General features: G+C 39.2%; 3 protein-coding genes across 9 annotated transcripts in view; 2 read left to right on the plus strand and 1 right to left on the minus strand.

Annotated features, from left to right (window-relative positions):
* The window catches only part of fgd4a (FYVE, RhoGEF and PH domain containing 4a), a 184,909-nt gene that overhangs the window by 76,183 nt on the left and 82,077 nt on the right, over positions 1–26,649 (plus strand). The window lies entirely within an intron of this gene.
* On the plus strand, positions 7,326–16,288 carry slc23a4 (solute carrier family 23 member 4). Its single transcript, XM_010769832.1, has 12 exons — positions 7,326–7,435; positions 8,215–8,355; positions 9,233–9,390; positions 11,558–11,717; positions 12,811–12,992; positions 13,432–13,552; positions 13,640–13,796; positions 13,932–14,185; positions 14,474–14,638; positions 14,749–14,857; positions 14,953–15,048; positions 15,484–16,288. The coding sequence occupies exons 1-12, from the start codon at positions 7,388–7,390 to the stop codon at positions 15,750–15,752; spliced, it is 1,860 nt and encodes a 619-aa protein (XP_010768134.1). The 5' UTR covers positions 7,326–7,387; the 3' UTR covers positions 15,753–16,288.
* LOC104944302 (protein FAM180A-like) lies at positions 16,392–20,691 on the minus strand. Its single transcript, XM_010769824.1, has 3 exons — positions 20,403–20,691; positions 16,879–16,976; positions 16,392–16,789 (listed from the first exon to the last, which is right to left on the minus strand). The coding sequence occupies exons 1-3, from the start codon at positions 20,479–20,481 to the stop codon at positions 16,460–16,462; spliced, it is 507 nt and encodes a 168-aa protein (XP_010768126.1). The 5' UTR covers positions 20,482–20,691; the 3' UTR covers positions 16,392–16,459.

The following is a 26,649-nucleotide window of genomic DNA, read 5'->3' on the forward strand; positions in this document are numbered from 1 at the left end:
TCAAATAGTTTTACAAAAGTCAACAAAGCTTGATCCCCGTTTCCATTATGGCATGTTCTCAAATGTAGGGATGATTCATACAACATGAAAAATAAACTGGTTCTACTAGGGACACAATTAGATAATCATGTTAAAAAATCTTCTTGGTGTAAATGCAAATTTATAGGGAATCATAATCATACTAATTTCTCTTTACTTTTTGCTCCTCTTTAGCTTATAGTTGGTTCTCTGCTCAGTCTAATCCTACTGCACGTTTGAATTAGAAAAATGACCCCTATCTGGCTCGATTGCCCGTAAATTGAGTATGACTGGTCTATAGAGATGGATTGTAAGGCATTTTTTACTATATGACAGACCAATATCAACTGAGTAAAAAGGCCTTACCGCCGTAAATCAAATTATAGAAGCCCGCAACTTATTCGTCTTATAAGATAAGATAAGATGGACCTTTATTCGTAGTCCCCGTTTGAAAAAATTCGGAGAGTTAAAGCAGCCAACCATTTTATGATGTCCAGCACGGTTACTTCTTTCTCAAGGTTTAACGCTGGGTTAACAGCACTTCGAGGATTTCCAACAGCATTATCCCTTCTTTAAGCAAGAGTATTCTCCCCTGCTGAGTAAGCAGCTGTGGTACTGCTGTAAAATCAGTGGGAGAGCACCTATAATTACTTAACACCACACATCAAGTTCACCCACGTGACCCACATTTTTAAGGTTACCAACATCGCTGGGGGGGGGGGGGGGGGGGGGTGGTGATAACTTACATTATTGACAGATATTAAATGCATGTACAAAATCTAGATTAATCTATGGGTACATTTAATAACTTTTGAAGCTTTTCACATACGAAATATAAAATGAAAACATGGTTTGACACTGTAGGACGCAAGTATTGAGAGGGAGGCAGGTTTTCACTCTCACATGTAGAGGTGCTGTGAACTCTCTTGCGTCACACATGTGTCTCAGAATGCAACCGTGGTTGTTCCTTGTGGTCCTGCATTGTAGTCTGACCGTGACGAGTCATACGAGGACAGCTCATACATTTGGTACGAAAATATCTCATTTTATAAATGTCAGGTTCTGGTTCACACGATTGAATGCTAAAAACAAAGGCTTATTTAAAGGTCCCCTATTGTACTGCTTTTTCATCAATATATTGATAAGTTCTCAATAATATCACAAACAATGTCTCTGCAAGTGGTTTGCTCCGAAAATCACAAACAGATCATGCATTGTAGCAATCCCATAAACCTGCTGTTTTAACCCTGTTCTCAAGTGCTGATTCCATCTGTCTGTTTACTCATTAGATTCTTTAGATTGAGAAATAAGGAGCCACTCCCGCACGCCCCGTCTGAGCAGATATTCTGCCTAGGAGGAGATTGGGGTGATAAGGTGGGAGGGTCTTACCTTGGTTGGTTATTGGCTAATGGTTACAAAAGCCAAAAAACTACGTTCTTCGCTCCATAAAGTGATACAAAATCTGATCAGCTAATTTGTGAAGGTTTTTATATAGAATGGAATTCAGGACGATGAAGCAATCATTTTTTCTTGAAACTTCCAGACTCTCTTACACAGAGGGGACCATGTTTATGTACTAAAAAAGGAGGCTGTGGCTCCGTGGGATGAATACCACTGAATTAGGTGCTGAAACTTTGAATCAGGGGATAGCAAGTTTGAGTCCCACTGCAGTCAGCATGTCGGTTGTGTCCCTGGCAAGGACACTCACTCCCAAATTGCTCCTGTGGGATTGCCCACATATCATGTTGCAGTAAAATTTGAAGAAGTATCAACTGCCCCTGCTGAGGAATGTCTTGATTATGGGAAACCTATGAGAACACATGGGGATGCTCACTGCCTTCACCCCCCCTATTCACCTTTGAGGATACTCTTCCTTCACTCCCCGACGCTCTCTTACTCTCACGTTTCAGCCATTTTCCACCCTCGCCCAACCCTCCTGGAGTTTCGACCACATGAAGAGATAAAGAGGGTTGGCATCGAGTCATTCCTTGGAAGATCAATGACTGCCATGAGGCGATACACAGGTGGCATGAATGTCCTCTACAGCCGCCCCTCACAACGCCCACCAAAATCACCGAAGCAGAGACGCACGACCATCTCCCCATCTTCATCACCATGCGCTACGTCAACTCAACCTTCCCGCCCCTTCAGCATCTCAGTCTCCGAAGTCCTGATTAAGAATGTGTGTATACAAAATGCAGCAACTCTAACTGATTTGCTGGTCCAGGCCCAAGGGCGTATGGCACTCTCAACTCTTGAGGGACAAAGCCGGGTCCCTGCTGCATACTTTGCCAGATATCTGTGTTGATTACGGTAATAGATTGAGAGCGGTGGAATCAGCCTTTAGAAACAGGAAGTGCTCAACGTTGTGTGAGCTGTGTATTGTGTGTATTGACATTGACTTGTTCAATTGTTGTGATTTTAACATCCATGTTGAAACCCAGACGAGGGGGCTAAATAACTGTTTTGTGTTCTTGGATAACTATGACTGACTCAGCATGTGGACGGAGCCCACCACAATAAGGACACTCTGGACTTAATTATCTGCAGGAAACGGGGTCATGAAATACCTCTCTGAGGTTTGTGACTGATGTGTGCACCTTGATTCCATTTCCTGTGTTTTCTTTGAGAGCTCTATTTCTGGTTCACAATTAATTTTCAAAAAGAGTAACCACAAAGCGATATTTAACTGAAAATGACTAGGGAAATGTTTTACTCGAATTTTTCTTCCATACTTGCCCTCTGCTAACATCTCAGTAATTCAGCTAGTAGATAATTTTAATTCAAAAATGCAAAATGTTATAGATGCATTGCCCCAACTAAGGTAAAGAAGGTGACTGGGAAGAAAATAGTCTCTATGGAGAAAGGCCATGACCGTGAAACAGAAAAAGTAATCGAAAAAGCTTAACAGCAGGGTGGCGAAAATACAAATTCCAGGTTCATTTTGAAATCTATAAAGAGAGACTTGGCTTTTAATAATTTGGAAGTTAAATTGCATCAACATCTTTCTTCTCTGAGATCATGTGCCAAAAACAAAAACAACGCCATGTGTTTGACTGACCGTTGACAGACTAACAAACTCCCCAGTGTCAGTAGCCTCTAATTTCTATCCATCCGCAATGATTTTCCTCCTTCTTCACTGACAAACATTTAGAAAAATGCAGACAAGCAGTCAGTGACCTCATTTAATCAGATACAGCAAAGTTTGTCCCTGTGTCACCTAAAATCATTTAAAACTGACCATGACACAGTTCCATCAGATTAATGATAAAACCTAGAGGACATTATTCAACTCTGAAATCCTGCCTCCTGCGCTGAATATTATTCCAGACAGGATTTTTCAAAGATGTTTTCTTGTGCCATGGTCTAAGATTATTCATATAGTAAACAAGTCCTCTTCACTCAGGGGTTTTTCACAGGCCCCAAAACTGCATCATTAATACGCTCTTAAAAAAGAATAATCTAGATGCTTCAGTAATGAACAATTACAGGCCTATATCAACCTTCCTCATTTCCTAGTAAAATCATTGAAAAAGTAAGTTTTTCAACTGCTGAGTATTTCTGCATTTAATAAATGTTTCGTAGTGTTCCAGTCAGGGCTTTCGTCCAAAGCCACACCCCCGCACTGAGACTGCTCTTGTAAAGTTCTTCATGACATGCCACTTAAACACAGAAAGTGGCAGAACTTCAGTGCTAGTATGTATTAATCTCAGTGCTGGCGGTTTGAACACTGTTGACACAACATATTACAGACCGACTGGAAAACTAGTGATCTAGGAATTAAAAGACATATGTCACTAGCAGGGAATTTGGAAAGAATTTGGTTCCATGGCTTTATCTTCAGTAGATCTGGACTACTGTAATGGGGTGTCTTCACAGGTCTCACTAAAAAATCTATTAGGAAAGGCTGCAGCTGATCAGAACGCCTGCTGCTCGAGTCTCACTAACCACTAAAAAGTGGATCACATCACATCCTGTTCTGAAGTCTGTACACTGCTTCCTGTGTGTCAAAGAAATTATTTCAAAATACGCTGCTGGTTAAGAGGCACCTCATCGCTCTTAGGCCCAAAAATACAATTTCTGAACCTCCTGCTAAATTATGAACCATCCAGATCTCTCAGGTCTTCAGGACTGGTCAGCTGTCCTGTCCCCGAGTCATGAATGAAACATGGTAAAGCAGCAATCCAGTTATAATGCTCCAAATATCTGGAACACACTCCAGAAAACGCTGCGTGTCCGCTGCAACTCTGACTACTTTTTAAATCCAGGCTGAAGGACTTTCTTTTTTGCCGCTGCACTGTAACTTTTATTATCTTTCTTTTAAATTAGTGTTTTTTAAATTCATTTTATATAGTTATCTTAATGTCTTTCATTTTTGTAAAGCACTTTAAATTGCTTGTGTTCGAAATGGGCTATATAAATGAAACTTGCTGTGTCTTTAAATCAAAAGACACACATTATTTGGAACACAGCATGTGGACCTGTTTTCATCCAGTGTGAATAAATAACTTAATTGTCTGTTGTTATCCAACAATGTATTGGTGTTGTGTTTAAGGTGATACAATATTATGACTAAACCTTTTATCTGCCCTTGATCACAGAACAGGTACTACAAGAGAGAGGAATAATCATTCAGTGTAACGGTATCTTTTGAAAGGAATTGGAGATCTGCATATTTTAAACTAAACTTCCCTCGTAAATGTCAGACTTATTCTTTACGCTGTCCAGAGGAAATACTACAGATCCGTTGTTACTTCAGTAAAGTAGAAAGTACTAGAGTGTAGGAATACCTTACACAAGTAAAAGTCCCGCATTCAATTGTTACTCAAGTAAAACTACAAAAGATAATTGGCATTCAATATAGACCAAATTAATATCATTGTGCAGATTTGGCCCATTTAAGGAATCAATTTATAATTATATGGTTGTATAATCATTAATCCACAAAGTAACTAAATGTACACAATAAATTAGTGAGTAAAAGTACACAAGTTACTTCTGAATTTTGTATCAAGTAAAGTAAGCATAACATTGAAATATCAATAAGTAAACGTAAATCGTCAAAATTGACTTAGTACAAGTACTTGAGTAAATGTAAGTTAGCATCTGGACAAAACTCATTTCGAAAAGGAGAGCGATGCCGTTTTGTTCGATAGCTTTCATCTGTCACATATAATTTGGTGTGAACAAATTCATGATCAGCTTGTGTTTAGTACACGGTGCAGCAAATTATTTCTGTTAAATAAATCCTGTGCTTCAGTCATTCATGGTGCTACTGCCCCTCTATCCCAATTTGATTAGTAGAGAAGTCTCTGAAGACACACTTGAGAAAGTGACTGTCTCTGAGCTAAATGTGATCAAGTATTCTGAGCTACAGAGACGATACGTGATCAACTAACAGGTATGGAGTGGAAAGAAGCAAGGTTTATAAGGCTTTTCTTCCACATTGAGACAATGTTTGGTGAGTTGGACCCACACTTGAGCACATATGATGCGCATGTGGGGTTATTGCGTGTTAGACAGATGACGAACAATGGCTTTCAGGCTGCTTATTATCAGTCCAATCACGAGGTGTGATGCTTCCTATTGAGTGATATAAAGAATACTGGCCACCATCACAGACTCGCTACCTGACATGTAGGATCCTCAGGGCCGTCCCTGGCACTTGAGCCTCACGGGGTGGGTGCTAGTAGAGCCTCGAAGCGGCAGAACTCCTAATGCAAGATCGAGACCCCTAACTCCGCGAGGTGAGGCCCGGCCTGCGTTGATCTTCCTGTAAGGGAGGATGGCCCTGGGGGGATCCTGTGTGTGTAGTGCACGAGAGTCAGCATGCAACAGACAGAAGACCGTCATGATGTTCCCCACACTGTTCTCTCTGTGCTTTCAAAGTATCATGTGAGCTCAATTTTCCTTTAACTTTTCAATTTGGTGCATTTTTCCAAGCTCCCATTCCCTAGTTTTATACATTCTCTAAAAAGCGAAAGACAACTCTTAATCTATAATTGTATTAATAGCCTCTTGCTTGCTTTGCTACTTGCCAGCTACCCATCTGTGACCTCTTTTGACTTTGAAACAATGACAAGATTGCAGACAACATCCTGTTCTCTGTCCACAGGAAGGCTGAGGGAAATGATCCGCGCCTACACATGCAAACGGTGGTTAGAATCTGAACCTTCCTCCGCTGCCGTACTACCAACCTCTCTAATGAATGTTGATGTGGGCTGCTATCAACTGTTAATTTAGACAAATAATATAATTTAGTCTTAATATCATTTCCAGTGGGAAATGGAGCTTTTACGTTAAATTAGGTAAATAAGTTAACATTTACTGAACGATGCTACCCGTCATCATAGCAGCATGTGACAGTTTGGCATCATGTTAAGAGCTTGGGAAGGTATAGGGTGATGGAAAGGGCACAAGCCTTTGGCCTAAAGGCTTTTCTGAACTATTGAACATTGTTACTCCGTCTTAAAGGTCACCTATTATGCAAAAATCCCCTTGTTTCAATGTCTTTTATACATAAACATGTGTCGCTCCTGTGTGAAGAGATTCTGAAGTTTCAGGATAAAGATTCGCTTTTTATCCTGATCCATTTATATAAAAACCTGTCTGAAAATGAGCTGATCAGATTTTGGGCACTTTATGATGTCATAATGTTTTTTTGGCTTGTGTAACCGTTAGTCAATAACCAACCAAGATACCCCCCCCCCATCTTATCACCTGAATCTCCCCCTAGAGCACCATTGGGTTCTTTTCAAGCAAATACCTCTCAGAGGGGCGTGGGAAGTGGCTCCTTACTTTCATCTAAAGTAACAGACAGAGAATCAGCACTTTTGGAACAGGGCTGAAACAGAGAGGATTATGGGATGCTACAATGCATGATCTGCTTGGTATTTCAGCCAAACACTTCAGAGACATGTTTTATATATATCTGAGAGCTATAATATATTGATGAAAAACAGTGTAATAGAGGACCTTTAAACAACTGTGCAGGCTTTTTTAAGGTCTTTTGTAAGGAGATAACAAAATTGAGAAAAAAGAGCGTGATTTAAAAAATATGTCTCAATGGCTAAGCCCTACCTAGCAGATGCTGGTTGGTCAGCTGCTATTTCAGTTGTAATTGGGCTCACATGAGCTGCTGGTGGGAGTCATTTCAGTCAACAGGCGCAGCAGTCTTATGTCTGAACTCTGCTCCTTCATAGCAAACTGCCAACCCCTCCCGCCTCCTCCCGCCTCCCAGCTCTCCCCTTTTAGACTCCCCCGTCCTCTCTTGATGAGCTCCCTCCCCTCTCGCTAATGTCATTTCACTTTTCTGTTTTGATTTCGGCCCCGGAGGACCACCACCTGAGTCTATAGGGCTGAAGCTGACATGGCTCCAGAAAAGAACAGTAATGGTCTTGACAACTATGCATTTGCAGTGAGTATTACTTACATTTCACTTTGTTATATCCTATAGAAAAATGTCTTTAAATGCAACACACTTTTAAAGTTCTTAAATGTGTGCTTTTCTACAATAGTGTAAAAATATTAACGTATAGGCTCAGATCAAGGTTAGGTTTTTTTCCTTTTATATGAGTGAATGTGAACACATCTGCAAGTAACAACTAGAGATGTATCTCTCCTCTTATCACTGAACTGGATAATCCACGTGGTGTGATGTTTAATACCACATTAGAAACTACTTTTTGTTTTATCAGTTAATAATTAACAACAGAAAGAGCAGCTAGCAAAGTAGCGTCATGGAGACATGTGAATGTACTTGTTTACATTCTTGCGCCTCCATGCTTAAAATCACATTATTGAAGAGATAAGTGACATGCTGTTTAGTCAGACAAACAGTAGTGTTGAGTCTCAATCTTGTATTGTTTTCAAAGCGATTACACTTTTTTGAAAATAAAGACATAATAGCTCATCTGACTCTAGCGTGTTGTTTTATAATCCTACTTTATCTTGGATGAAAGAAGGAAAATCAATTTGTAGTGCAAGTCATGAGCTAACCACATTCCCTTGCTGGGAATTATAAGTCTATGAATGTCCTATAGTTATGTGACTATTAAAGCATTTTCTTTTTTGTAATATTGTTTTCAAGTTTGTCAAAGTTACAGATTTCCACAATGAAAAACAAAGATGTGCCTCCATGATTTCATATATATCTCTAATCACCCTTCATCTGTGTCTCTATCCGTCAAATTAAAGCGTGAAGGGCGCTTTTGTGATCTACCGGACACACAACATGGAGAAGAATTGGACATGTCCATGGAGTCAGACAACAACAAGCTAGTATACTGCGTAACAGATGTGCCTCCCTGGTACCTGTGCATCATCCTCGGCATCCAGGTACGTCAGCAAAGGGTGATGTTTGACAACGAATCTCTTCCGCCATTTCCTGCCTAAAAGCCTATGTAGGCTAGCTTGTGTTGTTACAATGCAAACATGACCACAGTGTCCCATGAGAGCTTCCGTTGGACGCTACCTTCATGGTTGGTTAGACTTGGTTTTATTTATGTACTGTATGTCTGATTGTAAAATTTGCTTCAGATACAGTTGGGATGGTAAAGTCAGTGAGAATTGGTTGTATGTATTTAACAGCTAAGATCAGTGAGTGTTTCCTCTGAAGACCTCACTCAGTTGTATTGCTCCATTTAAACTTTTTCCTTTCTATATTAACTGCTATTATCTCTTTCACGGCATAAATCACGGGTCCTTCCAAGTGTACCCCAGAGACTTGTTACTTATAGGGATGAACTGATACTGATATCAGGCCAATACTGACTCAAATAGCTTGGTTGGTTTAGAAGCAATTGATAATTTCTACTATGCACATACATAAATAAGAATTCAACCAATCTATTGCTGCATTAAAACATCTATTGAAAAATAATTCCTTTTTTATTTTGTAGATCATTATCCAAGTTTCTAGTGTTTAGTAATACATAACCTCATTACAACTTGTTGAGAAAACAACTTTTAAGTCAAGCCTGATGAGGCCTAAAACAAGTTCATGAAGTAAATCCTGGTATCATATTGGCACTTCATATTTTCCCAAAAATCCTGATTGACGCAGCCCTTCTACTAACATTTTGTTTGGATGCAGGTTGAGCCACTACTTTAGGCTGATTGTTTTCCCAGAGGTCACACAACATTTAGTTAATTCCTCCCTCTGTACCTCAAACATAAATGTAGCTGATCTTTTTCTCTGTCTATGTTCCCTCAGCACTGTTTGACGGCGTTTGGAGGAATCATCGCCATTCCGTTAATCCTGTCTCAGGGGTTGTGTCTGCAGTTTGATGGCATCACACAGAGCCACCTTATCAGCACCATCTTCTTTATCTCCGGTGTTTGCACTCTGTTGCAAGTTACCTTCGGCATCAGGTAAGGCAGTCAATTAAAATAAGTTAAAGAGCAATGTTTATTTATTCTGATGATTACCATTTACATTTATCTTTAACATGTATCACTGGCTGGATTTTTCAGTTCACTGCTCTTTTCCATGCTTTGTTGGTCCATGTTTTAAATCCAGCAGTGCAGCATGGTGCATTAAAGTGGAATTAGTCATGCTGCTCCTTCTTATTAAACCAGCAGAACAATCCTTCCTTCTTAACCTCTGTTAAACTGCAGGCCTTCTGAAGCCCTAACCATGAACAACACAATACTTTACTCTGTAATTGGGCACAGCTTTTATTTAAGGGATTACCAGAGAGAAAGTACAGCTTTACCTTAAGATCCTTACAAATGGTAAGGTATTTTTAGGTGTGAAAACATAAATAAAAAATGAAATGGAAAAGTACCCTCAGTAGAATGCAGATCCCTGCCAAAATTGACTTCCTCTCCTAAACAAAGAAGAGTGAATTGGCCTATGTATCCAGATCTCTTAATGTTGCTCTCAAAGTGCACCAGATTGATGCTTTTAACTTCAATATTTTAAAACAAATCTTCCCGGGGGAGCATGCCCCCGGACCCCCCTTGAGGAGGTGAGGACCTCCCTAGAGGATGTTAGGTCCACCCACTTTACCCCTGCCTACACTTATATGCTGTGAGCTGATTATCGAGCCTTCATTGTAACAGTCGTGGGTACATTGTGTGTGTGTGTGTGTGGGGAACGTTGCGGTAGAAAATTTCACTGTAGCCCGGTACCTTAATGGGAAACCCTACATGTTTGAGCACCCTCTATGAAACGTCAAGCTACCCCACAGCACCCCAAAAAGAAAATCTCTGGCGCCGCCACTGTGGGCTAAACCCCGAATGTTTCCAGGTCCAGGAAACGCCCTTGGTGAATTGTCCATCACAGTTTACTTACAAAGATGTAGCAACTTAACTTTATACATTTTCATCCACAACACAGGCCAAAAGGTGGCCTGCAAGAGACTAGGTAAGGTGTGTTTTTAGTCTAGCCTGTTTCCAATAATGCCTTTTGCCCAGAAAAAATTGTTGGTCACTCGCAGGCCCTGACCACCAATAAACAGTTCAAAGAATACGTATTTTAAAAAATGGTAAATTAATGCAAACACTTAAGGTCTTTGAGCACACAGTGATAATGAGCACAATAACTATAAGACGAATGGGTCAAGCATTGTGTAAAATAATCTGTGAACAGACAGATACACCCATGCAGACACACACACGCATGACCAAACACATACCCTTACATATTAAAATACCCTTTTTGTACAATAAATGTTACTTAATAGTGTAATCATGCCACAGCATTTATATTTAGGTACCAAACAATACTACAAAGTTATATTTTCTGATAAAATACAATGCAATACAATATAAATTGACTACATTTAATACAATTGAATGCAGTAGGAGCTGGACTTCTCCTCTGTTGCATGCTGCAGAGTTTGTTTTGGAGAACGACAAACTTCAACCAGTTCCGATGCTCTGACTTTCACTATGTTTGTGCAGACTGGCTGAATATCGGTGTCGCAGTAGGATTAGGGCAGGAATTTCCATCTTATTATGTTTGGAATCTAGCTCTTGCTAAATCCACATTCTTCTGGCTTAGAACCACTGATGCTTTCTTGTATTTCCCAAATACCTGGAGGTTGGCTGTGAAGAAAGGAAGCAGTATGTTTAAAGGTTCCTAGAGAAGCTAATTATTTATGTCCCTCAAGATGAAACATTATAAACTCTAATCAAACAATATTTGCTAGCTGTGTTTCTTAAATATTCCCATGAGTTAAACATGTTATGCGTGCTAACTGTGACCTACTGTGAGAATCAGCCATTTTAGCAGTAAAATAAACTGGAACATACAGACATTACATGTTACTTGTTAGACGCTTTTATCCAAAGCGACTTTCATATTCTATACTGTGAGCAATCCCCACAGGAGCAATTTGGGGTGAAGTGTCTTGCCCAGGGACACAACAACATGTTGACTGCAGTGGGGTTTGAACCTGTGACCCCCTGATCCGAACACCAACTCACAACCCACTGCACCACACGCCCCCTTGTCAGACTAAAATACAATAGATCTGTCTGGCTACTTGTGGTTTCATTCATCCTGATGTCTTTGAATCTCTGCCATTTCCAGACTGCCCATACTTCAAGGTGGGACCTTCACATTGCTGGCACCGTCCATGGCAATGCTGTCCATGCCGGAGTGGCAGTGCCCTGCTTGGACCCAAAATGCCAGCCTGGTCAACACCTCCTCCATAGAATTCACTGAAGTATGGCAGACTCGAATGAGAGCAGTAAGTGAACCATCATAAACACAACTCACTTTGTTTCACATGTAAAGGGCTTCTGGCAAGTGTTGAACATGAATGGTGTTGTACTAAAAACTAGAGCCACAACCTGTCTTATTCTTTTATCTTTTCTTTTTTGTTTTGCTGAACTATGAAAACACTCGCAAAATATGCAAACCGAGTTCACAGATAGCGATATACTGTAAGAACTTAATTCAACACCTCTAAACCAGATAAAGAAAACATCTTTCATATAACTTAAAGAGATACTAAGCAATTGTTTTGGTATAACCGGCAGTGTTACAGTACGTGTCATGTGACCACTGTGAATGATCTGATTAATAAATGTAAATTACGCTTTATTTGTGTTTACATTTTTGTCTGGATTTAACAGCTAGCACCTCAACAGACTATCCGATATGCTCCAGGCGCTGTGGGCTTTGGAAGCAGTCCATGAGTTGTTCCTCCCCCATTACCAGTCAAAAATCCCCCATCAGAGACTTATAGACCAAAATAAAAAACATTCAAAGAAAAAATATATTGTTAATACAGGTGATGATCTTAGAAAAATGTCCTGGTCCTAAATGTGTTATTGTTTTTCTCAACACCCATCTTGTAACCCTATTAAATTATGTTGCAACCCCATGGGGTCTACATTGTTTTAACATTTAAATATGATTAGATATGAGAACTCACTCAGATGTTGCCGCATATAATTTTTTTTCAGACTTTCTAGTTCAAGTTCTAAGGTTAAGTATCTCTCAAAATAGTTTTTGGAATGACCAGCAATAGAAAAATATTATAATATAGTCATTTTAACTTTTCTGTGTGAAAGTGAAACGTTAAGAAAATACTTAATAATAAGGCATTGTTTTAAGGACTGTCCTGTGGAAATGAAATTATGTGTGGAATAAATAATTTGTTGTGTCAGTTAATGTTGGCTTTGCTAGGACAAATGCTCATTGTTTGGACAAAACCCCCAAGCACAAGTCTTTGTTAAAATTCTGTTTAACAGTAATATTATGTGTGCACGTCTCATGCCAGCTCCAACCCTTGACCCTTGCAAAATGCTGATGTCGTCTTTCTTGTCTGTCCTCAGCTGCAGGGGTCCATTATGGTGGGCTCACTGTTCCAGGTGTTTGTAGGTTTCTCCGGCCTCATCGGCCTCTTCATGCGCTTCATTGGACCTCTGACCATCGCTCCCACCATCTCTCTCATTGGACTGTCCCTGTTTGACTCAGCTGGTACCAGTGCTGGCAACCACTGGGGCATCTCTACTATGTAGGTACAATTAAACAAATACATTTTTTAAAAAAAGGGTCTTTCTGCTACAGTAAAAGTAAAAAGTGATCTATGTAATCTGAAATTCTATATTTTTTTCTAATTACTGTTCTGATTATCTTGCATTTAAGATATATGTTGTCAGTTTAGTAAAGTTAGTTCTTGGCTTAATGGGGTTTATGTGATTGTAATGCATTCATACCAGTCTATATGTATGTTAAACTTGCTTCCTCCCCTGCATAGAGCACAGGGTATTACAAAATATTATGTCTTAATCTCTTGGCACACCAATAAAGCCTATTAAATAAATCCTTCCCAAAGAACCTGCTTAGTTGTTGCTGTACTTTGCTTTTTTGGTTAGAACTTAGCAACAACCTAGTTCAGTTCTGTATTATTAAACAATGTTAAATACTAATGTTTTTGTTCTTGTCTCACACAGGACCATAGCACTGATCATCCTGTTCTCACAGTACCTCCGTCACATACCTGTGCCATTCCCTACGTACAGCAAGGAGAAAAAACTGCACACGTCCAATGTCTACGTCTTTCAGATTCTCCCTGTAGGTATAAAACACGTTCATTGAGATACATGAAGAAAACTGTTAGTTTAGTCTTTAGACCTTATCTATTTTTGATTGTGTCCTCAGGTTCTTCTTGGAATCACTTTGTCTTGGCTCATCTGCTACATTTTAACAACCTACAATGCGCTTCCTAGTAAAACAAGCCAATATGGCTACCTGGCCCGCACTGATCTAAAGGGAGATGTTATCAGCCAAGCTCCCTGGTTTCGTTTTCCTTACCCAGGTAAAAGCCACCATATAGCCAACTATTGCCTGAAGTTACTTTTTGTTAATTAAAAGTTACTGGAAAATGAAAGGGTTGCAGGCTCTTAACACATTGTGTTGATCTCTATTTCCTTATGTTTGAATCCAAACATAGGTCAGTGGGGGATGCCGACTGTGAGTCTGGCGGGGGTGATTGGCATCTTGGCCGGTGTGATTTCCTCCATGATAGAGTCTGTAGGGGACTACCACGCATGTGCCAGGCTCTCTGGGGCGCCACCTCCCCCTAAACATGCTATCAACAGGGGTATTGGCATTGAGGGACTGGGCTGTCTGTTGGCTGGAGCCTGGGGTACAGGAAATGGAACCACTTCATACAGCGAGAATGTTGGAGCCCTTGGTATTACAAAGGTAAGACCATAATGAGTATTTCTGGAAGTTCTTTAAAGAAAATGGCTCACTTGTAGTCTAGAAGGCCAAAGCCAAATGCTTTGTTTTCCAATTTTAACCAAAGTTGAAATCATTTCTTTATCTGTCCCACGGAGTTTTGGTGGCCAATGCAACAGACTACCAACACATTTCTCAAAAATACTGTAGGGCCAGAAGTGTTTCTGTAATCCTGCTGACAAACAAGCAATCAAACGTATATATATATGTAACAGTTGACGGTTTCAAGAGAAGACGTTTATATATTTGCAGGTTGGCAGTCGCATGGTTATTGTAGCCAGTGGAGTCCTGATGGTTGTCATGGGTTTGTTTGGTAAAGTGGGCGCCATATTCACTACGATCCCATCCCCTGTGGTAGGAGGGATGTTCATGGTTATGTTTGGCGTCATCTCTGCAGCAGGAGTTTCTAATCTGCAGGTACTCGTTCTAAAACATCATGGTGGCAATTTTGTATTGTACATACATTGTCCTAGATATTGCATGACAATATATTCCTCTAATGTTTTTTTATTTTTACATATTTTCAGTATGCAGATATGAATTCTTCTCGAAACATCTTCATTTTTGGATTCTCCATGTTCTCGGGTCTGGTCATTCCTAACTGGATATTCAAGAACCCCACAGCCATTGCTACAGGTACATTAATAACATGTCATTATTCAATCTGCATTTTTCAGAAACAGCATCATAATATGGTTTTACTCAATCAATTTCCATTGTATTGTGTTTAGGTGTTGTTGAACTCGACCAGGTCTTGCAGGTTCTTCTGACAACCAGCATGTTTGTTGGAGGTTTCTTTGGATTCATGCTGGACAACACAATTCCAGGTACTTTTGTTCAATTTCATTACATTATTAAACCCAGGAATAACCCAGTAAGTTATTGGTGTCTGGAGACATGATTATCAAATAGCTTGGGTTAGATTTAAAACAGGCTCACAACAGGGAGACATTCACCATTAAAATATGGCTTTTTTATAGTTTAAAGAGATTAAACAAATAAGCGTCAATAAACATCTTTATTTGATATACTTACGGCCTGAAGCCATTGGGTTCAGTAGTTTTAGGAATATAATTTGAGACTGAATTTGAGTTCTAACATTTTTCTAAAATGACTGTTTTTACCGTAAGTTTAAACTTAAGCATTTCCAAGCTTTATTAGAATACAACCAAGCTATGTCAGAGAATAACACAAGTAAGCAATCTCATTCCTTCAGTAGACCGTGATAGAAGGGTTTAACACATTTAACACGTGTCCAACAGGATCAAAGCATGAACGAGGCATCCTGGCGTGGAACAAGGCTCACGAGGATGAATCCAGCAACACACTGGAGAGCGGAGAGGTCTACAACCTTCCCTTTGGCATCAGCTCTTACTTGTCTTCTTCCTCCTGGATCCGGTACATACCCTTCTGCCCTCCGAGTGAGCCACACTCCCTGGACGGAAGTGGAGCAGATACTAATGCCCTGGAGCCTAAGCAGCCACTTGGACATGCAGAGCCTTCACAGATTATTATTGGAGTTGCCATGTGAGTCCTGTACTCACTTCAGCATGCATCCAGAAAACCATCAGAGGCAGCTCAGTTTGGACATCCTGTCCTTTGTTAAAGACACTGTACTGTGACAACATGGTGGAATTCCACATGAGCTTTGAAGTGACATTTGCGAATGGCAATTGCATGAAATTGGATACTATGTGGACTTTCTTTAGGGAGGAATTTAGGTACATGAGGTTAGTTTTATTAGATATCTTTATTAATTGTTTGTGTTAAAAAGTTATGATATTATACACTGGATAACATATATATCATCTTGAAGACATTTTCTGTACAGTCATTTCATTTGTACTCACAGATCATACCACTGGAGTGTGAACAATGATTTCTTGTTTCGATTTCTATGGTCTTCTCAGTCTTAGAATGCACTCACAGCCAGGTGTTAGTGAACAAACACTGAAAAGACATATGAATATAAGTAGATCCATTGTATTGCTTTCAGCATTTGAATTCATCTGTATATACATCATGTTTGAATTAACTTTTATGTGACAGTAAATTAATTATTATTTACTTAATTGTATCATTATCTTACCATCAACCAGTATATTTTTACAGGTTTCTCTATCAGTCTCCTGCTAGAACACAAGATAGTTCCAAAGCACATACCAGGCATATCCACTGATCTCCATGGATATTTATTTAACATGAATTGAACCATTGTGAAGCAAAATCATTATCCGTTCAGTTTGTCACTGTCAGATCCTGCTTGATTGCTTTGTACAAACTAACAAAAGAATCGGCCCATAAGCCTTGTTGGTGTTCAGTACTGGAATTAGCCATCCCCTGGGCGGTGTATACCAAGGTCAACAAGGTGCGTTCAAAATCGTCCTGATGTAGGCGACCAATGTGATTTGAAAGGCCAGAGATGAGCCTAAATACATCTGTTAGCTTCCTGGGAATGATCTCCTCACATATGACTTCCATATTTCTTGTCTTGCGGAGGGAAGCAAGCTCAGCATCTTGCACCGAAAACGCTCCACTGGCCTCAAAATGTGTGCCTGCCAGCAGGATCTAGAAGAAGAAATGATCAGTGTCAATCTTTGAGGTTTAGTCAATGCTTTTGCATTTTAAAATTAAATTTCAGGACCTACTCATCTCACCTCAAATAATAAATGAACATCATCAAAGGAATTGTGGAAGTTGGGGTTCACCAGACTTTCCAACCCTCGCTTTATTCTGCGTGAAGCTGGGAATAGTGCTGTTTGAAAAGAGAAAAAGAATGAGAATGGTAGATAAGCAGGGACAGTTTCTTTGGCTAACCCTTTCGTTCTGGTTTCACTTTATGCTTTTATTGGGGATGATTTACTACTTAAAAGGCTTCTAGAACGTGTTAGTTGGACACTCCTGTGACATGCAGTTTAAACGAACTCTGCACTGCTCTGGCACATGTGATATCCAGGTGTCTCTTGCCCTCACCAGGACAAACTGCAGTTAATATAGAATATGCATTTCATACTCTACGGTCTCTGACCTTACAGATGACTTCTATCTGCAGGAGACGAGACTTCAAAGCCAGCAGAGGAATCAAAGGCGGAGTAACACACAGATCATACAACAGACTCCAGATGATTTTGGCATGCAGTGTATAGGGTTAGCATTTCAGCCTAATTTCCACAGCATGGGAAAGCAGGGTTTTAACCGCAAAAAATCTTCCATGGACAAAGAAAGCTCACAGGCAAATACCTTTTCCTTTACTTGTTCAGGATTGGAGCAAGAGGAAAAATGAACCATGCACAGACTTGAATACTAAATACTCTGCAGTCACATCACTTGAAAAACGAACTATACAGAAACAGAGCTCCAAAGGAAACAGTGTTATGGATTTATTGGCACCTAGTGGTCAGGTTGCAGATACAACCAACTGAAAACTCTTACTCTTACCTCCTCACCCATTAATTGCAGTCATTTATACTAAGAGAACACGGTGGATTTAAGATAATTTAACAATGGAATCTTGAAAGTCATTTGAAGTAATTCCATGGGGACCATGAATGTGAGTACCATAATATATATTCAAAAAGTTGATGTGACGTTACCCCATTTTTTATTTTGGTCTGAACAAATGTTGGTAAAAAACGATCAATTGATCTGGTAATGTTAGAGGAAATGTCAAGGAATCACCAAAGTCAGAGGGGTTGATGCTCTGGGGAAATATGCATGTCAACAATAATTGTTGAAGACACACCCATATCAAAGTGGTGGAACCACCGACCAATTGACAATACCTTTCATCAAGGTAAGGAGATTGGGGAAAGACAGAAAGAAATCAGACCACGGAGATATTTAGACAACTGTTTTCACTTACTGTCCAGTATCTCCAACATTTTTTGCTTGCTGGTTTTATTAATGCGTGTAAAATCTGGAGATCATGCAGTTAACATTTCAAATAGAGCATAGGCTTCAGGTTACAATTATGGGTTGATAAAAGGAGAACAGATGGAGATAAAAATGAAAGGAAGTCATAAAGATATAAATGCAGACAAACAGAACGCTACCCTTTCATGCAGGTATTCAGACCAGTGCTAAAGGGACTGAGACTCAACTGTTCTGTGTTGATATCATTCAACCTGCCAACGTGCAGAAGTAAAGATAGTGACCTGCTCATAGAGTGTTTATTCTTTTTAAAACGAGAAAATAAAAGGAAAACAGGAGAGAGGTTTTTGGAAGTTACTTAAGTAATCCATTAAATGTCTTAGCCAGAGTCAATTACCCAACTGCCAACCCTTTCGCTCTTGGCCGTGTCCTTGTTTATGCTCAAGTGCAACAAGTTGATTTTAGGCAGCTGCATTATCACATTTTCCAAACAAGGTTTACTTCTTATTTTTAGATAATTATCACAGATCTAAGTTCAATATAGCCAGTAAAGGTCTGCATTGATTTTTAGGATAATAATTTCTTGGAGTCCTCCAAATTACACTAAAACATACAAACAAAAATACTTGCTATATTTGACAAAGAAAACCTCCAACATCTTCAACTAACGTTTAAGGAATCCAAATTGAAAGGCATTGCTGTGTGTTAATCATTGGGAACAAATTGGATTAGCCACTTCACACACATCATTCATTGCCTTTATGCTGGACTTTTAAATGGTATTTGCAAAAGGTTAAACATAATGAAGACCATGAGATCTCTGTGTTTAGATCACATGGTTCCAACTCACATGCTTGTGATCCAGTTGGCAGTAAGAGGTAATTGTTTGGGAAACGTATCCACAAATCACTCAGTAAACTGCACACAGGGGTATGTTCACAAGCTGAACTCGTTATTAAAGGCGAGATATTTGGTTAAAAAAACACAATGGTGCTCTAGGAGGAGATTCAGGTGATAAGCGGGGGGGGGGGTTACCTTGGTTGGCTATTGGCTAATGGTTCAGAAAATAGTTATGACATCATAAAGTTCCTTAATCTGTGGGTTTTATATAAATGGATCAGGATAAAACATGTGCAAATCTTTTTTCCTGAAACTTCCAGAATCTCTTTACACACAGGAGACACAAGTTTATATATAAAATACATGAAAAAGTGGATTTTGCCTAATAGGTCCCCTTTAAAGGTCCAAATATGACCTGGTGATTCCAGCCTGTTTACGATGTGTGCAACACGTGTTTCTCACTGTTGCTTGGATTTCATTTTTGGAATTTCACTTCCTGTCAATGTAGAGGTGTCCACAGCCTAAATTGGAAAATTCTACGATCAGGATTGTAGCATTGCATCCATTATTGAATATTTGCCTCTGTTTATGTCTGTAAGTGTTTTTTTCAATAAGTGATAGGATCAATATCTTATGATTCTTATACAATCTAATCACAAATAGATCTTACTCTTTATGACAAAAAGAATTCCCTGAGCAGTCTGGATATCTCAATATGCTTTTCATTCACTTGAGGAATATGAGTTTCCTCTCTCATATCATCTCACTTTTGGACCCTCTCTTTGTTTTCATATTAGAAACAGGTGCAGATGACATATGAACCTAGTAGCTGGATGAGAGAAAAAGTACAATTGTAGTGACAACTTCAAAAACTAATATTTAACCTCCACAATATTGTTATTATTTTCTCCGGTATTTATTTGTAGCTCTGCTGTTTTAGATTCTTATTGAGTTCTTATTGACACAGAGGATAGACTCCTCAATACAAGGCAGTTTTGCTTTGCTGATATATGTCTGTCCAATACACAAAGTAATGTCATTCCTCTTCGTAAACTATGTTTGCTTGTACAATAATTTGGGAAACCTCAGAGTTCGGAAACTAAATAAAAAGATGACAATCTCTCTGTTTCGGGTTTAATATTAAAGTTCAGCAAAACCAAGGAGCAATGCACACAGTCAGACATACCTTCTCTATAAAAAAGTTGGGGCTTTAAAATGTAAAATGTATTGAAACATCTAAAAAGAGAACAGATAAATTACAAAATCCTATGTTGTCTGTCATACATTCTCCTGCATCCCAGACTTAGTTATCAACTTATTTGGATTGCTCCACAATTGAATTCTCACAATGAACTTACAGTGCTGCTAAATGTTCTCTTTGCTCTGTAAAGAAACATCTAGATAAAAAAAACATCTTCCACAAAACCTTCAGTTTGCAATTTTTGATCAAAATGCTGAGTTCAATCCTTACCTTTAGTCCGACTTCGTGAGACACCTGTTTCGATGCAGCTGTAGAAAATACCAACAATGACTATCTTCCAGGGCAGCATGTTGGCCTGATCACTTTCACGATCTTACTTGCATATAACTGGAGCTGACCTGGGCTCTTCACTTCCCCTAGCACTGCGTCTCTGCCTGTTAGCACTCCCTCCTGTTGCATTTCTCCTCTTCTCTTCACTGTGAATCTGCAGCCTCACATTAGACTCTACACCTTCTCCATCCTCCTGTTCACTCCCTCCGTCTGTCCTCAGGACTGCTCTGCTCCCCCTTCCATCCACATCTGATCTCACCCTCCCTCTCTCTCTTTCCCTCTCTGCTCTTCATAAGCTGAGACTCTCTTTTAAAGCTTTCAGCTGGTTGTCATCAGGGTCACAGACACACTCTTCTTTTAAAACCTTCTGCTCTCAGCGTTTACAGGTGAACATTAATGACACGTCTTTATCCCTCTCCTCTCTGCATTTCTTTTCTTCTGTTCATTGATTTGAAACAGCACTACCTTCATGTGCCTTGATCCTATCCTGTCAAAGGAGCTTTGCATTTTATGATTTCCACGATACATATATTTATTATTACCTATTTATTTTTGAATCTTTCTGATAAACTAAACTATGAAGTGTTAAAAAAAATCCATTCCTTCTTACAGTAAGTTTAATACACTATTGAAAAACCCTCTTGAATCAACCAGAAAATGCAAAATTTGAGGAACAAAGTCAAAAACAGGGCTGTTATTCTGAGCCCCTGAAAAGTGGATTATTTAGAGATATGAGGTTCTTACAGGACACCGATGTTACAAACGAAATTGCTATACATTAAATGACCTAACCATGTATAACTTAGCACCACCTTAGACATATACTGTACAACAGTAACATGCAAAAACATCAGATATCATTTAATGCAGTTCATTAGTTCCTGGTTTAAACTGTTGTTGAATTGCAACCAGCAAACAAGGTTATGTTCAGCTTTAGAATATGCTTAGATTTGAGATTTTTGGAACACAAAAACAAAATATAATAGTACTAAGGTTGATTGTCTTTGCTCCAACCTGTGGGCTAAATAACTGATCTCATGTTTATTGTCCCCTTGGATGTGTTTATGTGCCTTCATGGTCGAAGTAAGTTCTGTTTCTACCAACAGCGTGGTCCCTCAGCGGGTTGGAGCGTATGTGATGGTGCCAGGATGAACACCAGCAAACAGCTCTGCTTGTGTTCTTCAGGAGGACAAATGTGGAACATTTACACTCCTAAGTGATTATTTCTAATTATACAATGCACTCACCCTGTTGCACTGGACAGAGAGCATGTGCAGAAACCACAAAGAGAGACTTTGTTCACGGCTTGGCACAGTTCACCTTCTCCAAAAGCCTGAGGAACAGTTACCAAGAGTGCAACCATATAAAATAACTTGTATGTGTTTAACACTATTTTAAACCCATTTATTACATTTGGGTAAACACATGCTAATGCCAACGTGTGAGCAAATAGTTCAATCTCCAAAAGGTCCTTTCCACACATCTGGCCCTCGGGAACTCACATGGGCTTCTGTGGAAGTCAACATGGGACAAAGCTACGCCTCAGATTAAGATGGAGCAGTCGTGCTGCTGCAGAGGAATGCAGACACAGGCTGTGCTGAAACTGGCAAAAGACATGTGGCCACTGTGAAAGCTCCAATAATTACAGCTTGCAGGGACTTGAACCAACATATTATTCTTCCAATGAGTAAATTCAATGATAATGTTGCTGTAGGCAGTATCCCAAATATTTTCCTCTCTAAAATTGGTGTACTTACTGAGGTGGAAAGTGTCCCATGCTAAGACTGAGTTTGTGTTTTTGCTTGTATTGAATAAGAACACTCCTGATCAGTGATAATGTGTCAATAATTATAATCACAGGGGCTTGATTTTTCACACCCGCACTTCTTTGAACAAAAAAATGTTGGCTGAGCTGAGGAGAATAACAGTTTATGACAGGAGACAGGACATGCCTGTGGACTGACAATAGTCCACAAAGTTCTGACTGTCATATCCTGCTGAATATTTGCACTCAAAGATTTGTCAAGATGGCAGTATTTTCCCCTGGCGTTTCCCGCTCTCCCTTTGTCTTCTGTGCTCCCCCTGTCTGTGTCGAAATATGACCATGTTATTTATCAATTCAAATGAATTATTTATTGCGTTTACTGTTCGAGAGAAATGCACAGATGAACAGTATTCTACATTGGCAACCATTTCTTATATGAGCTTACTGTGCCTACGCAACTGCCCCACAATGCATTGCGTATGGGAGCAGGTTTTCAGCCAGGCAATCATTTGTTAATATGTCACTTTATTATGTTTTAATGTGTTTTCATGTGAGAAAGTGACCATTAAGATTTCCAATATGTAGTCAGTTAATGCACATTTCCTGTTAGGAAATTAGCTGTGATGTTCTAGATGAGAGAGCTGCTGGCATGTTGCCCTGGCATAAGTCATGTGAGTTTTCAGCCAGGCTAAAAGCTGTTAATATGTCACTTTTATTAAGTGTTTATATGTTTCCAAGCAGGAAAGTACACATTTGGTCAATGTATCCAAACAACGCCTAATTGTGATGTAATATGTGACTACAGAGGTAACTCAGATCCCGAACTTGTTGTTTGTTTCCTTTTTTATTTTTAGATGTTTTATTTTTAATTTTTTTAATTTATTTTGTATTGACAATTATTTTACAAACCATCGTTTGTAACAGTCCAACGTGTGACTTGGTGTTGATAGAGTGCAAACATACAAACAACAAAATAAAAATTAAATGTTTTTGCTTTACGAAAATGTGCGGATCCTATTCAAGCAACATAAATAAGTTCAATAATGACAACACTTTCTGGGTGTTTTTGTCAGTTATGTATTGGAGCGATTTTCCAAAAGCTTTCAGATCATTCTTCCATCCGTTGATATTATTTTGAGATGTTGCCCACCTGATTCGTGTTTGTTTTTACTTCCTGCCTTGTGTTTTCCTGCCTGTTTTGTGTTTTTTGGTACCAGCTTTATTTTTTTAAGCTCTTTTTTTTCATAACCCCCTTCCCTTTCTTTGTTCTGCGTTTTGGTCCTGCCTTCCTTACCACCACCTTGTGACAGTGGAGGTTGCCTGCAAGCACTTCCCCTCAGCCCGTTTATCCTGAAAATGTCCCCTATCTGTCCTGCTTCATAGCCTGCTATCCTCAAATCTACACTCCGGTCTATGAGCCTAAGGTTTGGGAGCTGCATCCCTCGTCACTGATGCTGCTCGCCCGACGGCCTCCTCCCTTCAGGTGGCCTGTGGTGCCCAGACTCGTGGTCGCCCTCAGGTCCTGCTCCGCCCATCGGCCCTGCCATCTGGCCATCCTTCTGAAATGCTCTGCCTGTCTGCTTTTCCTTAGGCGATACTTTCTAGGTTCCTGACTCTGCTCTTCATCTCTCAGACACGTTGACCCAAACTTGAAATCAACTTTTTTTTTCAACATAGCGGTTTTGATGTTTTCCAAAGGATCAAAAATATTTCTTCCAACACTGACAGGAAACGTGTAAGTGACTTTGGAAACAGCATAAACCTCTTTCATGGCAGGCTCTTGAACATGCCACACACAGGTGTAACTAATAACATAAATTATGGCTGCATTCCAGCTGGTGTGACAGTGGGTCGTTACATTGAGCAAATGAGCATGCTGGCTTCATTACATGTTAACACCTGTGCTTTTCCTGCCATGAGAGAGAGAACACACTTTCAAACATTATCATTGGAATAATTATCCAAGCATTGAAGTAATGTGCTCTCTGTCAAAGCTTAAACACACATGAATAGAAAAACTGTAGTATATAAAATCAGGTAATATAAAGACACATTTATAACTAGCTAATGCATTCACAGGATGGTTAGCAACAACAACAGCTGCTTATTTAAAAATAAAAAATCTGATAATAAAAAAGCTGTTTATATTCCTATAATATGTTTCACATGAAAAAAAATTCCCTTGTAATGGGGAGTCCTATACAGCATTCAGAACAGTATAGTGTCGCAATAAACGCAATATAAAGATTTTTGATCAGAACAGAATAGTGTCTTCTTTGGCTGTGAAGGACCTTTGACCTTTGTTTAAAAAATATGGTGACATATTAAAAAATATGTCACCTGTTTTATGACAGAAAGTTACAAACTTTCAGCTTGGAGTTTGCAAGATGTGCATGTTTATCAGGTAGGAAGTGTTATATGAAAGACAATTGCATTATGGTAAATCTAGAAACCAGTGTTTTTTGGCACACTGCATTGTGAGAAACAGCATTTCGATCTCCCTGTCTGTATCACACAAACAGAACATTGACAATAAAGTTGACTTTGACTGACTTTGACTAAGGTCTTTCACCCCCTGCTGCTGTAACTTTGAACATACTTTACTGTTTTTTTTAACATGCCTCCCAACTTCATCGAAATGGAGTTCCCCTGTAAAGATATCTATGGCTAACAAATATACTTCACTTCAATCTATAAGGTAACATGAATAAATGTAGCCTAATGCTGATTTATCAAACTTTACCAATGTCCTGATGCAAAAATACTGAGAACACATTACTCATTATGCATAATAATGGGATATGCCCTGACCGTTTTAAAAAGCTATGTAATATGTATACTTATCCACTAGATGGCCCTATTTGTCTGCATTTACTTTCATTCACTTCAGTCTCCCTCAAGGCGATGGACAACTCAAATAAAAGTTATTATAAAAATAAGCACCAACATGATGAATTAGGAAATGGGTTATTGATGTTAACATGCAACATTTATTTTTAAAATACCTCTCAACTAGGGAAAGAGTTGAACCTCTGAATAACTTTCTAAACACACAACGTTGGCAAGCCATTATATCAGTTTCACATCAACACATCAGCATTTTCTCTGCCAGAGTTTGGAGATTCTGTACACAGCATCCACACACCCTGGGAAGTCGCCACTTCACAGCCTGATACTGAAGAATTCCCAGATTTTCCACAGACCATCTGTCACCACTATGCAGTTATATTGTGTACTGCTGTCTTCAGGCCAAACCTAGTTTATGATCCGTTCAGCCACCCTTCTGTTTTGGAAATGAATACTAAGTTAAAAAGAAACCCCCCCTAGTGTCAAATATCTGTTACATTGGGCTTTAATGGTAAAATAACTCGTATTTTTAACTTAATTAACCTGTTGAACCCCATCCCCCCGCCCCCGGGCGGTAAAACGCATAATCTGCAGGAAACAGCGTCTGAGGGCTTCTTAATATTTAATAAACTATGAATGTTTTCAAAATCGACCGATGGGTTCCAGAGAAACGGCAAAAACGCCCATTTCCACCCAAATCACCCCAGAGGTGGAGTATTTTTGCTAAACCTCTCTAAAAAGGTCAAATGTCACTTGTTTTGCATCAATCTTGATACAGGGTACTTATGTTGTACTTTGGATTCCTAAGTCTTTTAGTCTACCATCCCATCATTCAATGGTGGTTTTCACTATAAGTAAAAAATAATCTTTGGACGAACACTATAATTTACAGTTTTTTACTATGTTCAATCTGAATTTTCTTTAAAATAAAAAACATCTATATTCATTCTGACTTTTCTACATCCAACTCACAGGTTCATCATTACTTTGAGAAAAAAGATTATTATCACTTTTAGAAGTGAAGATTATGGCCAATTGTTCTGGGAATGTCATTTTCGAGCCTGAGACCTAAAAAACCGGGATGGGGTTCAACAGTTGAGGATGATTTGTTGGTTTAAATTAGTTTGAACATTCTTTGAATTGAAGAATAAGAACATATTAACTCAATATAATTTAATCAGCTAAATTAACTGAGCAGATCATAATAATATTTCTAATTTTGCATATATGTCACTTTGGGTTTACTGTGAAAGTTTAAGGTTAAAGTCCCGATATCAGCTACCCAGGTCCCGTGGTTTAAACTATAAAAACCACCAACGGTATATGTTGCGGCTACACGGTTCTTACAGGTAAACGTCTGTTTGTGGTCACACTGTCTTGTATCGGATGAAGGCTTTATCTGCCGAAAAAGCCAAACCAACAACGACTTTCGGCATTTACATTCGGGTAAAGTTCTTGAAATTCCTACGAATGTCATGTTACACGGAAAATAATGTACAATGGGACAACCACACTTCTCGTAAAGAACTAGTTTAACTATACTCATGTTTACTCTATCTTATAGCGACGGGACTG

Source organism: Notothenia coriiceps, unplaced genomic scaffold (assembly GCF_000735185.1).
Source record: "Notothenia coriiceps isolate Sejong01 unplaced genomic scaffold, NC01 NC01_scaffold00000339, whole genome shotgun sequence".
Classification (NCBI taxonomy): domain Eukaryota; kingdom Metazoa; phylum Chordata; class Actinopteri; order Perciformes; family Nototheniidae; genus Notothenia; species Notothenia coriiceps.

Bases quoted from the DNA above. Each gene is read 5' to 3' on its own strand.
- LOC104944302 (XM_010769824.1), bottom strand. From the start codon at position 20,481: ATGCTGCCCTGGAAGATAGTCATTGTTGGTATTTTCTACAGCTGCATC. The intron at 16,977-20,402 runs GTAAGGATTGAA...CTTTTCAAACAG, and splicing joins CTCACGAAGTCGGACTAAAG to CACTATTCCCAGCTTCACGC. The intron at 16,790-16,878 runs GTGAGATGAGTA...TTCTTCTTCTAG, and splicing joins ATGTTCATTTATTATTTGAG to ATCCTGCTGGCAGGCACACA.
- slc23a4 (XM_010769832.1), top strand. From the start codon at position 7,388: ATGGCTCCAGAAAAGAACAGTAATGGTCTTGACAACTATGCATTTGCA. The intron at 7,436-8,214 runs GTGAGTATTACT...GTCAAATTAAAG, and splicing joins TTGACAACTATGCATTTGCA to CGTGAAGGGCGCTTTTGTGA. The intron at 13,553-13,639 runs GTAGGTATAAAA...TTGTGTCCTCAG, and splicing joins ACGTCTTTCAGATTCTCCCT to GTTCTTCTTGGAATCACTTT.